Consider the following 18900-nt stretch of genomic DNA (forward strand, 5'->3'; position numbering starts at 1 on the left):
TTAACCTTTGGTGCCAACAATTATCAAGGAGAGGTTATTACTTTGACAGACTCAAGCTATAAGGATCTACTCAATATGGACAAGTTGTTCTTCATCCGATGCTATGGAATTTGGCTTTGGTCGTCATGGATATTTAATGTCTCATGCGTATGGTTTCTGAGCTTTCGCTTCTCTGTATTTCAATAAAATAACAGCATATCTTTTGCGTAGTAATCCAACATCACATTATTTGGTACTTGTAATTTATCGCTCAAATACTTGGCATAAGCGATAATAAAAAGACCTCAATCCCTGCATTTTAAAAAATAGATAATCCATATCTTACAGTTCGTGTAAGTATTATGAAATTTATGAAATGAAACTAAATAATAATACTTACAGGCTACCATATGAGTTGTTGAGCAATTCCTTTAACATATTCTGCATCAAATGGGTTACCCATTTTATCTCGGTATGCTTCAATCATCGACCAGTCAGTACAAACCTTTTGGTCCAAAAAGTCACTCATATCAAGATAAGTAGGCAATATTTTGGTCAGTTTTTATATCTCCGACGATGGTGCAGAACGTCTTCTTCCCGACATCGAGTCATTAACTCGGATGCGCCTCTGTTTTAGAACGACAACAACCAATAACCAATGGAATTCATCACCGCAATTGATTGAGATGTACACTTCGTCGACCAAATGCCAAGGTAAGCCAACTGAAATGCTAAAATCTTTGATGATGTTGATTAAGCATTCCTCAGTTCGAAAAACTTCCGGCTATTGTTGACAAAACCTATCATAGGCCTTATTGATGTAAACTTTGTACAAATAATTATCTGTCGTGTATTTGTATTGTTCTTGTGTTTGCAACTTGGCCTTCTTTCAGAGGTAGTAAAAAATGACATCGATGTGTTGCACATATTATCAAATATTTCAGATTACGTGATAATAAAATTAATACACAGATGTAATTAAATAAATATTAATTAATAGTAATATATATGAGATTTAAACCTTATCATTCCAGCAAGTTTGGGGCTATGACATCAAATAGAATCAATACTTCATTTCGAGATATGTAGCAACAAAGTCAAACATATTAAAATCAAGACTCGATTCGTTCACTTTTTAGTATTCGTCATTTTGTTTTCTACATGATTTATATGTGTTAATGTCATATTTTTACAACAAGAATTGTATAGATCAGTATCTTTAAAAGCTGATTTATGTACCTACCAAAGTGATGCTTTAACAGCTAATCGATAATCCATTCCAATTATTCATTGATCAACTTTGTTAGCTTTTTTAGAGCCTCAGCCAGATATTGAACCCTTTAAATGGGTAATTCTTTTGTTCTTCCGAACTGACAAGCTCCACTTTTTCTTCTTCTTTGGAAACAATTAATGGATTATCAACTATTATATTATGTTGTTCAGTAGTAGCTTCTACTGTGACATCCACCTAGAAAGCCATAATTGTCAATGCTAATCACAGATATACAATAGATTATCTATTTGTTGCTTTAGATGGATCATATATCCTATCCTATCTATCCTATCCATCCTATCTATCCATACATCCATCCATCCATCTATCCATCCATCCATCCATCCATCCATCCATCCATTCATCCATCCATCCATCGATCCATCCATCCATCTATCTATCTATATAAAGGAGACTCTTAGCTCATTCTATGTGACATATCTTAGAAGCCTCCAATGCTATTTATCTTTTTTTGTGATTTTTTTAAACTTTTTTCTTCATTTTTTCATTAATCAATCAATTTGTTTAATAATCAAAATGAATGGATTAATTACTACTCCTTCATTTATTTTTATTCTTTAATATAAAAAGTTAATATTTCTTTATTTCCATTACTCTCGTGACCTCTGATGATCATAACTCCTAAATTATATTAATAATCATATTTATGATATCTTTGATATTCCATATTGTTGTCTTATAAATAGAAGTATTATAAGTCTTCTTTCCTCCATCATCAAAATTAAGAATATTTCATTCACTATATATTTTTTGAACTTTCATATATTCTTTTAAAAAAATTCATTTGTATACCTTCTAAAATGTCCTCCTTATTCTATTCTTTTGGGCATGCTATTTCTTCTTCTTCTTTTTCTTCTACATGTATTGTTTCTTTGACATCTTAATTGATTTGCTAAACTCATACATGAGATTACATTAAATTTATTGTTATTGTTATTTTATATTGTTTGTAACTTTCAAGTAAGAACATGTATGGTTTAAATCAACTTTTTTATAATTTTTTCATAATATATTAATTTTTCTGATGTATTATTTTTTTACAGGAATAAGAAGAAGAAGATTAAATAATGCATGAATGAAGTAAAGATGAAATGATGACTATATGAAAATTTGATGAGAAGGACAAAGGAATCACTTGACATGAATGTGTTTTGTTGAAATTATATATATTCTTTTTGCTTTTTCTAAATAGTTTAAATTACTATACAATTTTTTCACTTTTATTTGTCGTTATACTAAAATAGATATAAAGAAGAAATAAAGATAAGATGACGTGACATCTTAATTTTTTTATTTTGTTTTACATAATCTATTAAATAAATAGATTATTAAAAGTCTCATAAAATAAAGTCTCATACATGAGATTATATTAAATTTGTTTTTTATTATTATTCTATATTATTTGTAACTTTTAAGCAAGAACATGTATGATTTAAATCTATTTTTTTTAATAGTTTTTTCATAATTTATTAATTTTTGTAATGTATTTTTTTTTTTACAGGAATAAGAAGAAGAACATTAACTAGTGAACGAATGAAGTAAATATAAAATGATGACTGTGTGATGATTTGAGGAGAAGAACAGAGGAATCACTTGATATGAATGTCTTTTTTTTGAAGTTATTTATATTCTTTTTGCTTTCTCTAAATAGTTTAAGTTACTGCATAATTTGTTCATTTTTATTTGTCGTTATACCAAAAATAGATATAAAGAAGAAATATAGATAAAATGATGTGACACCTTAATTTTGTATTTTATTTTACATAATCGATTAAATAAATAGATTATCAAAAGTCTCATAAAATAAAATCAAAATTTTAATTAAAATAGATCTTTTGCAATAGAACCCAATTCACCATTTGATTGAGACAACTAAAATAAGAGAAATTAATATAACATGATCTTAATGATAATTAATTTCTATTTATATATTATGTATTTGTAATTGTAATATTAATTTCAATGAGGAAAATGAGAAAAAAAATGTAAGGCAATAAAGAATAAATAATTATAAAAGTTGATTAGAGTAGTAAAGAGTCATTAGCTTGTAGTTGTCTTTCTCATCGAGATAAATATTTTCTAAAGCTCAAAATTCACATTGTTTGCATCTAGGATCTCTTCGTTACGATGTGGTATGAAAAACAGTTATTGTGGAACATGTTTTTCACTTCAATATTTTAATTTAATCTTTGTAAATTTATAAATAGTCCGATAAGTTGTAGTTTTTAGTTGTTTGCTTGGGTAAAGTCAGGTAAGTTGTAGTGTTTAATTCTTTGTTTTGGCTTTAAATCTATTATATGTGTTATTTTTAGATAGTGTTTTGCTTTTATTTACTGAGATTCTTTTAATTTTTTACTTTCACTGCTTAGTAATTGATGTTAACAAAAAGGTGATCTATGACTTTCACTCCTCACTAATTCATGTCAAGAAATAGGTGATTTATTCTGAAAACATGATGTTGGACATTCAATTACTTTATCTACCTATATTTGATGAACATTTGCTATTCGCATGTATTGATTCTTCTGTTTCAAAGGTGATTTAATGTATATTAATCACGTAATGAATTATTTCAATTTCTATGACTATAATGTTATTTTACGGGTACACAAGAATCTGTATATGAAACCAACAACTTCAACACAAGTTCAAGTATAAAACAAGAACACTTATGAAGTTATGTAACACCCTTAACACAAGATCATAAAAACCTTTCAAAGAAGTGTGTTTTTTCAGAAAATTAGATGAAACAGGAAAAGGCCAAGTCCCCCAACTTTATGGAATGTCCTTAAAAAAATAATTCCCCTCAAGTACCCGAGGTTATAAAATTTTCGTCCAAGATAAAATGGCTTAATAATCCGACTGTAGTGGTACCTCAAACGACCAGATTCTCTTCGAAGTCACTCAATAGTTAGATGATCACACAGAGTACTTTAGAAGATAAGAAATATTGTCAAGTATAGAAAAATTTATACAAAAACTGTGGAAAAATACAGGTTTATATAGCCATTAAGTGCCCTTTCCGAAATGTGGTAATAGTTCATCGGGAAGGTGGCAATGGTTCACTGAAAAAATGTATCCTTTATGAACAATCATGTCTATCCATTTTAAAAAGTGTTTTTTTTTTTAACAACCGCATCCATTCAAGCAGTCATACCTTTTTTTGAAAAAGTGTGTTTTTTACTCGAAGAGTTGTGTCCCTTTCAAGCAACTTTTCATTTTTCATTCACACCAATTGAACCCAACAATCCTCCATATTAATGGGGAATGGATACTCTTTGTAAAAATTTACAAACAAGTATGTGATCATCAAGCAAATATTGATTGTATCTGGATAAGTGGGTTTTCCTTTGAAATTTCCATAGTGAACATGCATTAGATGCACTCGGTCAATCGGTAGATTTAATATCCTTAAACCTTTGAGATTTAATGTACACCTAGACAACACATGTCATACAACCAGCCTTTTACCATTTATGGTTCTCACGATTTTATTCGTTTCAGCCATGAACACGTATCGATCTAATAAGAACTTAGAGAATAGGCCTTTACTAACATTCTCCTTAAAGCGGCTTTCACTTCACCTCACATAGGTGATTTCTAAACATTCAATCCTATAGATTAAACTATTTGGTCAAATCTACCAAATTTAGATAATCATTAAAAGACTTCACACCATAAGTCTTATCCTTATTTACTAAATATTGTCTACATCATGAGAATGGGTTGGGTATATTAACAATGTTGAACCTGTCTGACACAACTTTTTTTGATCTCCTTGAACCTAGCTCTTGGGTTCTCTAGTCTTCTAGGTAGAGTTACCTTCCTGCTGACTTGTCCTAAGCTGTAAACCCATTTTCTTGGATGTCCTCTCAAATCCTTCTCTAGTTAGGCCTTTTGTAAGTGGATCTGACACATTATTCTTTGACTTCACATAGTCAAAAGTGATAATTCCACTAGAGAATATTTCTCTAACGATATTATGTCTCTATCTTATATGATGAGATTTACCATTGTACATTATGTTCCCATCCCTACCTATTGTCGCTGGACTATCACAATGTATACATACTGGTGTCAATGGTTTGGACCAATAAGGAATATCTTCCAAGAAATTTCAGAGCTATTTTGCTTCTTCACCGGCTATATCTAATGCGATAAATTTTGATTCCATTGTAGAGTGAGCAATACATGTCTGTTTGGATGATTTCCAAGAGACTGCTCCTCCACCTATAGTAAATACATATCCACTCGTGGATTTTACTTTATTCGACCTGGTGATCCAATTTTCATCATTATATTCTTCAAGTACTATGGGATATTTATTATAATACTAAGCATAGTCTTGAGTGTATTTAAGATACCCCAAAACTCTTTTAATTGCCATCTAATGAGTTTTATTGAGATTACTCGTGTACCGACTTAACTTACAATAACACATGCTATGTCTGGTCGTGTACAGTTTATGAATACATTAAACATCCCAACACTCTTATGTATTCCAACTGTGAATCACTTTCACCCTCATTCTTTTGAAGAGCAAAGATCACGTCCAATAAAGTCTTGGCAATACCAAATTTCAAATACTTGAATTTGTCAAGTACCTTTTCGATGTAATGAGACTGTGACAATGCCAACCCTTGTGGAGTTCTATGGATTCTTATTCCTAAGATCATATCTATAATTTCAAGGTCTTTCATATCAAACTTGCTCTCGAGCATTTATTTTGTAGAATTTATGTCAGAAATGTCTCTACTGATGATCAACTATCATCCACACACAGACAAACAATGACTTGGTGATTTGAAGTGTCTTTAATGTAAACACATTTATCATATTCATTTATCTTGAACCCATTTGCCTACATGGGTTGGTCAAAATTCGTATGCTATTGTTTAGGTGCTTGTTTTAGTCCATAAAGTAACTTAGCAAGTTTACATACCTTATTTTTTTTTCTGGAATCACAAAACTCTCAGTTTGTTCCATGTAAATTTCTTCCTCTAATTCTTCAATTAGTTGATGGATTTCAAGATCATATACCACCACCAAGGCAATTAACATCTAAATTGATGTCATCCTTATTACAGGTGAGTATGTATCAAAGTAATCAATGCCTTCTTTCTTTTTGAAGATTTTTACTATAAGTATTGCTTTGTATTTGTCAATAGTACCATCCACTTTTATTTTCCTTTTGAAGATCCATTTAGAACCTAAAGGTTTATTTCTCAGAGGAAGATCAACCAATTCCCATGTATGGTTTCTTAACATTGAATCAAGCTCACTATTGTTAGCCTCTTTCCAAAAGGATGAGTCTAATGACGACATCACTTTTTTAAATGCTTGAGGCTTATTTTCTAAGAGAAATGTTACAAAATTTGATCCAAACGAAGTTGACATTCTTTAACGTGTAATACGTCTTGGATTCTCATCGTTATGTACATCTTCAGTTGGTTCATTTCGAGGTCGTTTAGACCCCCCACTAGACTGTTCATGTCTAATTTTATATGGATAAATGTGTTCTTTAGTATTCAAAGAATTAGCATTATCTAATTCAATTACCGTATTTTCATTGATATCCAGATGTTCAAATTTATGAACCAAAAATCGACATGCTTTGCTACTTTTAGCATATCTTATAAACACGCAGTCCACCATCTTAGGTTCTATCTTTATCCTCTTAGGCATAGGAACTTGGACCTTCGCTAGACACCACCACATTTTAAAATATTTCAAGTTGGGTTTTCTTTCTTTCCATTTTTCATATAGAATTGATTGTGTCTTACTATGGGGCACTCTATTGAGTATTCGGTTAGCTGTAAGGATGGCTTTCCCACACAAGTTTTGCGGTAAACCTAAGCTTATAAGTAAGGCATTCATCATTTACTTCAAGGTTTAGTTTTTTCTTTCCGCAATTCCATTAGATTGAGATGAATACGGGGCCATAGTTTGATGAACAATTTCATTCTCTACACATATCTCCGCAAAGGGAGATTCATATTCTCCACCCCTATCACTTCTTATAGCTTTGATTTTTTTTCTAACTAATTTTCAACTTCTGTTTTATATTAACTAAACACATCTATTGCTTCATCTTTACTGTTTAGAAAATAGACATAACAATATATAGTGCAATCGTAAAAAAAAATTATAAAATACTTTTTTCCACCACGAGATGGTGTTGACTTCATATCACAAATATCAATGTGTATTAAGTCTAAGGGATTGAAATTCCTTTCAACATACTTATACGGATGCTTAGCATACTTTGATTCCACACACATTTGACATTTTGATTTATTGCACACAAAGTTTGGCAAAACTTCTAAGTTAATTAGTTTTAGCAATGTTTTATAATTGACATGTCCTAATTGTTCATGCCAAAAATCATTAGACTCAAGAAAGTAAGAAGAAACTAAACTTTTATTGATTTCAACATTCATTACATTCATTTTGAACAGGCCCTCAGTGAGGTAGCCCTTTCCTACGTACACTTCTCCTTTACTAAGTACAATTTTTTCAAAAATAAATACACATTTGAATATGTTTTTCTCTAAAAGTAATATAAAAATCAAGTTCTTTCGTAACTCCGGTACATACAGGACATTGTTCAAAGTCAACACTTTGCCTGATGTCATTTTTAGGCAGACTTTTCTAGTTTCTTTTACTTTTGCAGTAGCAGAGTTTTCCATGAAAATCTTTTCTTCGCCTTGAGCCGAAGCGAACGTAGAAAACAACTCCTTATTTGTACAAACATGGCAGGTGGTACCAAAATTTATCCACCATTCTCGAGGATTTTCCACCAAGTTGCATTCAGACAGTATGGCAGACAGATTGTCCATTTCTTTTTTGGATTCAACCATATTTTCTTGGTCCTTCTTTTTGCCTTTCTTTGAGCACGACAATCCATTGACTTGTGGGCAATCTTGACACAGTTAAAACATTTTTCCTTGAATTTATTCTTAGGTTGATTGCTTTCCTGTCTAGCTTTCTTCCTCGTTTTGGAATTGTTGTGGTTGTCTTCTACAATGTTTGCTCCATTCATTGCAGAATTTTCTCTCAACCTTCTTTCCGTGGCTTTGTTGTCTTTTTCAATGCACAATCTCACTATAAGATCTTTGACTGTCATCTCCTTTCGCTTATGTTTCAAGTAGTTCTTGAAGTCCTTCCACATAGGTGGTAACTTCTCTATTATTTCCGTGACTTGAAACATCTCATTCACGAAAAAACCTATAATAAATTTTATGTTATCATTAAGAACATTTTTTACATGTTCAACTAAAGTATTTACCAAAATTATACCTTCCGCAAGGAGATCATGGATGATAACTTGCAGTTCTTGCACTTGGGATACAACAGACTTGCTGTCAATCATTTTATACTCTAGGAATTTTGTTACGAAGAACTTTTTGGTTCTAGCATCCTTAGTCTTGTATTTTCTTTCTAGCGCACCCCACAACTCTTTTTCCATCTTCGTTCCACTATACACGTTGTATAGATCATCTTGGAGGCCACTTAGAATGTAATTCCTGCATAGGAAATCAAAGTGTTTCCAAGCCTCTTTAACGAGAAATCGTTCCTGGTTAGAAGTTTCCTCGGGCGCCTCTGGAGCTTCTTCAAATGTGAATCTTTGAAGATATAAAGTTGTAAGATAGAAGAACATCTTCTGCTGCCACCTTTTGAAATCAACACCAGTGAATTTTTTGGGTTTCTCTACTGGTGCCATTCCTTGCGGAGCACTCGTACGACTCATTGTGACAACCCTTGTTTCTTCCACAATTGTTGCAGCATCATTCACATGACTATCAGTAGTCATTTTTCTGTCACAACAAGACACTAAATTTTTAGTATATCAAAATACTGCTCTTTAAACACCACTTGTTTCTAATTTAACGATGAAGTTTTTATGACTTCCAATCGTCAACTAAATGATCTCTAACTTATGATGAAGATTTTATTTTTTCAAATCACTTGTTAAGTTCAAACGGAGTAGAAAGTTTAAAGCTTTAATCTCCAGAAACCCAACAATACAGATTATGAAAAAATAATTTAGTGAATAGAAAATTTCACCAAACGAGCAAAAAATATTTTTTTCCAAAATTATTTCCTTAAGATTGTTGCTTTTGGGTACACAAAAATATGTATTTTGGTAAAACAACCTCAACACCGTTTTTATCAAGTATAAAATAAGAACACTTATGAAGTTATGTAACAGCCTCAACACAAGATCAAAAAGACCTTTCAAAGAAGTGTGTTTTTTCAAAAAATTAGATGAAACAGAAAAAGGTCAAGTCCCCGACTTCATGGAGTGTCCTTATGAAAATAATTTCCCTTAAATACCCGAGGTTGCAGAATTTTCCTCCCAGGATAAAATGGCTTAACAATCTAACTGTAGTGGTACCTTAAACGACCGAATTCTCTTCGAACTCACTCACAGTTAGATGATCATGAGGAGTATTTTAGAAGACAAGAAATATTTTCAAGTGTAGAAAAGTTCATACAATACCTGTGAAAAAATGCAGGTTTATATAGCCATTAAGTGTCCCTTTCGAAAGGTGGCAATAGTTCACTGGAAAGGTGTATCCTTTCTAAACAGTCATGTCTATCTGAACAATCATTCTATCCATTCGAAAGAGTGTGTCTTTTCCGAATAGCCACAAACATCAAAACAGTCATACCTTTTTTCGAAATAGTGTGTCTTTTACTTGAAGAATTGTGTCTCTTCCAAGCAACTTTTTATTTTCCATCCACACCAACTGAACTCGACATATAACAAGTCAATAAGAAACTTAATCCATGTGTGTAATATTTTTGCCAGGTTAGTCATGTACATTTTTAAAAAATTGAATGAAATTCTTTTGAAAGCGATATCTGAACATAGCGAAAGTCATATACAATAAAAGAATAATTAATATTTGATATATGATTACATTAAGAAACAATTAGGGTTACGGTTGGGGAATATAAAAACAAAGTTGATTAAAATAAAGACATATTTATTATGAAAGTTTTAATATTATTTAGTCATAATTTAATTTTCTTTAATAACCATGCGAAGTACGGACATATTCACTAGTTACTTAGTAAAGTTATCATGTTTATCTTTTAATTTTCTGATGGTATAAAAAATCTTATACACTCACAAAACTTAAACTCATATGGTAAATGGGCAAAACATATTGAAAACATATTAAAGATGTCAAAAAAATTTATAATTAAGCTCCAAAATTGAAATTTATGGTGTTTACCCGTAATTAAAAAACCTTCGGCACAGTAAGTTATGCTGTTATGCATGCTAACAAACATTCAAAGGAAGGTCGAAACTAATGAACTTTTGATTGTTTACTTATACTTTTTTATTTTATTTAAAGACACATGCAAAAGTTTGAGTATATAACATAACAAATCTATGTTTGAATATTTTACTGAGAAGATTTATGACGAAAAGTTAGATTAAAAATATACACATGCAAAAGTTTTGAGTATATAACGTGACAAATCTTTTTTTGACTATTTTATTGAGACGATTAATGACGAAAAGTCAGATTAAAATTGTCTGCTATTAGCTCAAATTTTGGAAAATGAATATATAAAATAAAATCCATATTTGCATGCACTCATCCAATAATGCACTCTGTTGCATATAGACAATAGTACCGTGCCAAGTTTCATTCTCCTAGGAAGGAAATTCAGAATAGAAAAAAAAAACACTTGAAGAAAACAATGAGATTTAGCATCTATTATAATAAGTAAAAGAATAATTATAGCTTTACAAGTATTGTAGTGCAAATTTTTATAAAAAGGATTCCGACAAACCCCTTGTGTCCTCCAAGTACTGCGTCCCTGGTTACAATAATTGCTCTTTAATTTGGTACACTTAGCTTTGACATGGACATTTAAAGAAAAATATTTCAAAAAATTCCTTTTACATTTGGCTGCATATACTTACTTTCATTGTTCTATTTTTTTATAACAATTCTTTTAATCTATTTATCACTAATATATAAAAAATAATAATAAATGAATTCAACAAAATCAAAATAAGATAAATAAGAGTAATATCATAAATGGAGCCAAAACTAGAGGGACCTCTCCTAAATTATCCTTAAAAAAAAAATCATTTTACAGATAATTTGGCAAAAACAAGCATTTCCTCTTGTTTGTCAATACGGATGCAAAAATTATACAAAAACTAAGGAAATTTGTGAAAACAGATTGAAGAGCCTCGTAATTGAAGTAATACAAAAAATCTTACACACTCTTAACTTTTATCATACTTTGAAAATGCTCCACTAGTATAGCTGCATAGGATAGTCTCTAAAAGTTACAATCGCCTCGTCTTATTATTCTCTAAAGGGTCTCAACTTTCTCTTGACCGAAGCTATCATTGGTATTCACCGACTTAACAATCTTACTAGGGGATCTTATCAAAGGTCGTAGGGATCTCATCCCTAACGCGACCTAGAAGTGGAACAAATTCTCTTAGCCTTATGCTTGAGAGTGGAACTTGTGAAGTCAAAGAATTCAACCTTTTGAGATTTGTCAATTATTGTTTAACTAAAAAAATTTTAAAACTAAAAAAAAAAAAAATTATCATACATGACATTTTTTTTTTATTAATTTGGATTGTTAAAAGAATTATTTTAAAAACCGGTGTTGATGAGAGAAATGCTAAACTTTTATAATAATGTCAAACGAAATGGAATAACAGATGGAAGAAATGGTTCGATTAGTTTTAAAAGGACAAAATAATGGTGGGTTGATTGGTGCTATACATGCTTTGCAAGCCCCAGGTCCCAAACCACCTAACCCTACCCCTCATTTGTGTTGCACTCATTGACATGGCCAACTGTACATATAGCACCAAATTGTACATTGAAAAAGAGAACTCGAGCAAGATCCAAAAGTAATAGTAGTAGTACATACGTTTTCTGGGATTTAACTTATATAGAGAAACAGTAAATTAAGAAGTTTATAACTCAAATGTTCACTCAACTTATGACTTTTTTCTCAGAAAATTACTTAACTTTATTTCTTATTCCAAAAGTCACTCAATTAAGGATTCTTCTATCAGAATGTCACTCAACTTTGACTTTTACTTCAAAAATCACTTAACTATGCGTGTTTTACCTATAAAGTCACTCCATCTATTTAATTTATTTTTTCATTAAAATTTGCTAACATGAAATTTTATTTAAAGTTAAAATTCTAAAAAATAAAATCATTTAAACCATATAATGACATATTCTCATGTTTACCTTATATTTAATCCTCTGAAATTTTTTAAAATATCCTAAATTGTTTATATCAATTCACTTATAATGTTAATATTACTTTTTAAGTTTTTGAGAATAATATTTATTTAATTAATTAGATTTACTTAACTTTCAACGTGATACTTATTTATTGAATTGATTTTTCAAGCATAATATAATTTTGTATCACCACTTGTATGATATACACATGCATCAAATAAATATAGTGAATTAAATCCTAATGAGTTGATAAAAGGGATGTTACAAATTTTATATTTTATAGATTCTAAACTAAAATGATATGATATAAAACATTAGAAAATATTATTAAACATTAATAACATTATAATATATACACTGCAATGAGATAAAATTAGCAGCAATAATTGTACAATTAAATGATTGTGATTTTAGGATAAATTATATAGTAATCATTGGACAAGAAAAATTAAAAAAAAAAAAAACTCGTAAACCCAAAATTCTAAGAAATAAAAAATAAATTTATTTAAATCATTTAAATGAATTTTGGATATGGATGGATCATTAAATTGATTATCTAAATGAAAATATTTTTTATTTCTTAAAATTTTTGTTTGAAATGAAAATTACATGTTAGCAAATTTTAATTAAAAAAATCAATTAAATGGTTTGAGTGATTTTTTAAGTAAGACATTCATAGTTGAGTGACTTTTGGAGTAACAACTAAAATTGAATGACTATCTGAGAAAAAAATTCATAGTTGAGAGACTTTTGAAGTAAGAATTAAAATTGAGTGACTTTCTGAGAGAAAAATCATAAGTTGAGTGACTCAAAAGTGACCATTTGAGTTATTAACTCCTAAATTAAGTGGGTATTTGACTATAGTATTTGAGACTTAAATTCAAAACTTTGATTTGAATTCAATATTTGCTTATAAAATGTAAACAAAACTTTTATTTCAATTCTAATCATGATTTGAAATACTAAATTCTCTAATATGTTGGATTTCAAATTCCAAGTTATGATTTCAAACTTTTTTTAAATGTAAAACTTAATTTATAACAAAAAAGATTCATCGTTTTAAATTTTGTAAAAAATGACTCATATTCACGAGTCGACGTGAATAGATTATTTATACCATATTAAAAGATTATATTAAAGAAAATTAGATAATTTTTTGACATCATTTATTTGGATCAATAAATCCTTATAAAATTATGTGGATTCACGAGTCGACGTCAATAGCAAGCAATCGTAGATACTTATTTATTAAAAGAACATGGAAATATGAGATTATTAATGTGAGTCTTAGGGTATCTGATATCACGTTTAAGAATTACGGTTTGCTCACTTTCTAAGATTGTATAAAAGTTGGAATTTTAAAAAAAATAGGTTTTACAATTTATCTAAGATTTTCATGTTTATAAAAAAAAATATATAATTTAAGAAATTCAAGTTACATATTCATACAATATTTCAACTTGAGATAAGCTTAATTTCAAACCATGTCTAAATAGACACTGAGATTTTACTTATTAATATATTTTAATCTATTGAAGCAGGTAATTGTCTATTTCACGTTTAATGAACAATTGATTATTTATAGTTATCTAGATGCCATGATAGTATATAAATTCTTTTACGCTATCAATGTTGTAACTCACCTTTTAAACAAAGTAATCTCAAACCTCTGCTCCATAGCGTATGGCAAATCAAAAGAAGCAAGGAAGAGGTCCATGAAAATTGAAATGAAGGATAATGGTTCTAGTAAGTTGGGGGCAATTGAAATTGGAATTGGAGAGTATCCCCTACCTGCTTCCTTTTTTGATATCTCTTTCTTACTTTGTATGACCACTTGCCATGTGATCAAATGCTAAAAGGCATAGCAACTCTACCAAAATATCATTTTCACATCTTATCACTCTTTCATTATTAACGTGCTGTCCCTTTTTTCTCCTATCTTTGGCCATTGCCCATTATATGCCAATCTTATAAGGTCTTGCTGGTTAGCTAACAATATTAATGAATTAGATGGACTAGGGAGGTCTAAGTTGCGCAGACTCTTCACTTCAAATGTCACATTCATGTCAGATTCTCTAAAATACACTATTTTGGAAGAATCAGCTCGCACGCGTTAACATTTTTAAAGAGTTCGAACAACATAGCTAGAGGTTATCTATTGCCCAAATTGACACTTTTACTAGGTAGCCAGCACGTTTAAGGAGCAACCAAATTAAACTTTAACCTTCACATATCCTTCCAATTAATGTGCATCCAAATTAAGTGTGGATCGGATCTGTCTTTAAACAAGTACATTCCATGACTAAATTAGCATTCACTTTCCAAGCATAAACCTCCAATTTTACCTTTTTTTGTTAAACTTCAACTCAAGATAGTTCCTTTTTTACAAATTCCAATCAAATCATGTCAAAAATCATGAATTTCTAATGATCATTTTGTGCCAAGCATTAACATAGCACGATTTGTTCTTCCTAATTACATTTTGGAAGTTTTTAAGGATACAAGGATTATCTTAAATCTGTTTAATTATTACAGCTATGCTTAATAAGTGGACACGAAATTTTGAGAGATTATTAAAATTATCTATTTCTTTAGTGGATTCAAAAGAAATTAAAAAGATTATCTATGGATGTAGAAAAGCAGCTGTTTTAGTCTAAACTAGTAAACTGATCCACGCTTCGCGCGATTATGTAAAAAGATAAAATATTAATAATATTATTAAATATAATTTATATAATTTAATTTGAAGAAATGTTTTGTAGACTTCTGTTAGGACACCATAATAGTCACATATTATGTATTTATATTTGATTAGAATTATATCGTTTATCTCTTAGAGAGTTTGTGTTCAACTATACTTTGTATAGCATCTTGTATATATTGAGGCAAAACCCCTCTCTGAAGATAATAGAGTGAAAACCTTTTCATGGTATCAAAGCCTTGCGAAGACTCACGTCACACAGTGGCACTTCCCTCAATTATCAGTATCACCTCGCAAACCCCTTCCCAGAATTTTTCGTCGCTCGCAACCAACATTAATCAGTCTCATCTTCTCAAATTAGACCGTCATAACTATATTTCATGGAAATCAAAAATTCTCCTAGTTCTAAGGGGTAACGAACTCGAGGGATATGTGGATGGTACGCACAAGTGCCCTCCAAAGTTCAGTCCAGATAGCTCTTCTGAAGCAACCTCAACTGAGGTGGTTATCAACCCAGCATACAGTTTATGGATCAAACAAGACCAAATTTTATTGAGTTGGATTCTCTCAACCCTCACCGAAGGAATTTTATCTCAAATAGTCGGTTTTACAACATCTCAGGCTTTTTGGCAAGCACTTGAGATGATGTTTTCATCACAATCTAAGGCTAGGATAATGCAACTAAGGTTGCAATTACAAACCACAAAGAAAGGCAACTCATCCATGGTAGAATATCTTCAAAACATGAAGACTTGTGCCGATAATCTTGCGGTTGAGGCACAACCGATCACTGATGATGATCTTGTCTTATATATTCTTGGAGGAATTGGACAAGAATATAATCTGTGGTTGTCTCGGTCACTACTAGGGCTGAGTTAATTTCATTAGTTGATCTTCATGGCTTGCTTTTAAGTCAAGAGTATCGTTTAGAGCAGATGACAAGTACAGAACAAGGATTAAGCCAAGCCAACTTGTCTACCAGACAATCCAACAATACTAAGAATGATAACTCCTTTAAGAAGCCTACTAATGTCAATAATAATCAAGCTTATGGTGGCAGATCTGGACGAGGACAAGCCCGAGGTCGCAACGCAACTCATCCAACCAAAATCAATGTCAATTTTGCCATAAATTTGGTCACTCCGCCTTGGTTTGCTACCATCGTTTTGACCATGCCTATCAAGCTCCTTCCAAATAACACATGGCTGCTCTCATTGCACAATCTTCTACGATTGGAGACTCAAATTGGTATTCAGATTTTGGGGATACTCATCATTTAACTAACGATATGCAGAATATGGTCGTACGAAGAGAATATATGGGAAACGATCAAATTTATATCAGTAATGGCATAGGTTTGAAAATTTCTCACTTTGGTAATGCTATCTTACCTAAAGTTAGTCGACCTTTACATTTATCTAATGTATTATTGGTGCCCAAAATTACCAAGAATTTGCTTAGTATAGCAAAGTTCATTTTTGATAATGATGTTATATTTGAGTTTCACCCTCATTTTTGTCTTGTGAAGGATTGGTCAACGGGGAAAGTACTACTGTGCGGGACTCTTGAGCATGGCCTTTATCATCTCCTTGCAACTTAGTTACTCGGCCAGCCTTCTTCCTCACCAATCACAGGCTTTCCATGTCACCAAGTCATCGTTTGATCTATGGAAGAGTCATTTAGGTCACTCATCTCTATGAGCAGTCAATAGTGTTATTAGGAGTCTTTCTTTGCCAGTCAAATTGAGTCCTCAGTCTAATGTTTGTTCTTTTTTCCAATATGGCAAGAGTCACAAATTGCCATTTTCTAATTATAGTTTTAGTGCTAGGTTTCCCCTTAATTTGATCCATAGTGATGTATGGGGTCCTGTTCCATTCCTTTATTGACGATTTTAGCAAATTTACATGGCTCTTTCCTATGATTTCCAAAAATGAAGTTTGTACAATATTTTTACGGTTTAAAACTCAAGTCAAGAAGTTCTTTGAGCGCCATATAAAAGTGGTACAATCTGATTAGGGTGGAGCATATAGGAAATTATCCAACTTTTTTGCTCGAAAGGGGATTGTTCATCACTTATCTTGTCCTCATATCCATGAGCAAAATGGTACTGCCGAAAGAAAACATCGTCATATTATTGAAATAGGTTTAACACTTCTCGCACACACATCCCTTTCTCTCACCTTTTGGGATCATGCTTTTGCTACTGCCGTTTACACTATAAATTATATCCCAATACCCTCGCTCAATAACGTTTCACCTTATGAGAATTTGTTCAAACAAATTCCTGATTACCATTTTATGAAAACTTTTGGCTGTACGTGTTTCCCATTTCTTTATCCCTATAATTCTTACAAACTAGCCTTCCAATTCTTAAAATGTATTTTCTTGAGGTATAGTGGAAATCATAAAGGATATCAGTGTTTACATCTCCCTAGTATATCTCTCTCGGCATATGGTTTTTGATGAGTTACAATTCCCTTTTGCTAGTTTATCTTCGACTTTAAATAGAGCACCGACCTCTAACTCTACTGTCATGACCTTGTTGCCCGTCATTGTTCCTTGTGATTCCTCTTCTCCTATCACTTCTGCCAATAATAGTTCTATAGCAGCTGCTGCCTCGCCAATTCCATCATTAAACTTGTCAAATCCTTTTTCGCCAAGTCCATCGTCAAGCTCATCGGTGTTTTTTTCGATTCTATCCAATTTTTCTCCATCTTCCATCCCTAATATTAACCTTACTGTTGATCTTCTTGTACCTATTGATACTCCTATCGTTGCTCATAATTGTAATATCCCATATGTTAGACTAGAATAAAAGTCTGTCATTCCTATGCTTAGACGTTTCAAAAGCCTCAAACCCTATGTAAATTTAGTGTGTTAATCAATTATGTAGTGTGGGGATCTATTTGAGAATGAATTTAGATCATAGAGGTTCCCTAACTCAAGTTCAAGTTGAAAGCTTTCCTATCGTTCAAGTTTTAGTAAATGTCAAAACTTGGGTCAAATTAAATCAGCTATAAATCCTTGTATATATTTAATTAGAGGTCTTACTATATATCAAATAAAATAAATTTGAATTATCTTTCCAACGATACCAATTTCGCTAAAATTTGACATCCAAGCAAGAAGTTATGACTTTACAAAGTGGAGTACATTGCCTGACATAAGGTGTGCGATAAGGAGTACGACGCACACCCTAATATGTACGACGCACACCCAAAGGTGTGCGATAAAGTGTGAGCCGCACATGTGGGTGTCCAGGTGACTTAAAAGTCCATTTTTGGGGAAAAAATGGTCCTTTTTCCACCCCTATATAATGCCTAAACATGAAATTAAGCCCTTATTTCACCAAAACATATTCTATCTCTCAAAATCCTCTCAAGAACACAAGCTAGGGTTTTCATAGAAGATTCAAGCTCAAGCAATTCTCTCCATCAATCTTCATGAAATTGAGAAATAAGGTATGTGTAGTGTTCATCCACGGATCCCTTTCATCCGTGGAGCTCAAGAATCAACTTTTAAATAGTAAATTATGATTTTCATGATGTGTTATGATTATATTCATGTTGATGATTATGCTTTGAGTTTCAAGGTTGTATTTTTATGTGTTTCCATGAAACATGTGACTATGATAGTTGAAACCCATGAATTTTGGATGGAGTAAGAATACTATG

General features: G+C 31.3%; 1 protein-coding gene and 1 non-coding gene across 2 annotated transcripts; one reads left to right on the forward strand and one right to left on the reverse strand.

Annotated features, from left to right (window-relative positions):
• Positions 1 to 7841: 7841 nt before the first annotated feature.
• On the reverse strand, positions 7842 to 9199 carry LOC124895887. The gene is made up of 2 exons (XM_047406361.1): positions 8573 to 9199; positions 7842 to 8500 (listed from the first exon to the last, which is right to left on the reverse strand). The coding sequence occupies exons 1-2, from the start codon at positions 9084 to 9086 to the stop codon at positions 8046 to 8048; spliced, it is 969 nt and encodes a 322-aa protein (XP_047262317.1). The 5' UTR covers positions 9087 to 9199; the 3' UTR covers positions 7842 to 8045.
• Positions 9200 to 16013: 6814 nt separating this feature from the next.
• LOC124896438 lies at positions 16014 to 16147 on the forward strand. The gene has a single exon (XR_007052801.1). It is a non-coding gene; the product is annotated as a small nucleolar RNA Z247 (small nucleolar RNA).
• Positions 16148 to 18900: the final 2753 nt, after the last annotated feature.

Source organism: Capsicum annuum, chromosome 2 (assembly GCF_002878395.1).
Source record: "Capsicum annuum cultivar UCD-10X-F1 chromosome 2, UCD10Xv1.1, whole genome shotgun sequence".
NCBI lineage: Eukaryota > Viridiplantae > Streptophyta > Magnoliopsida > Solanales > Solanaceae > Capsicum > Capsicum annuum.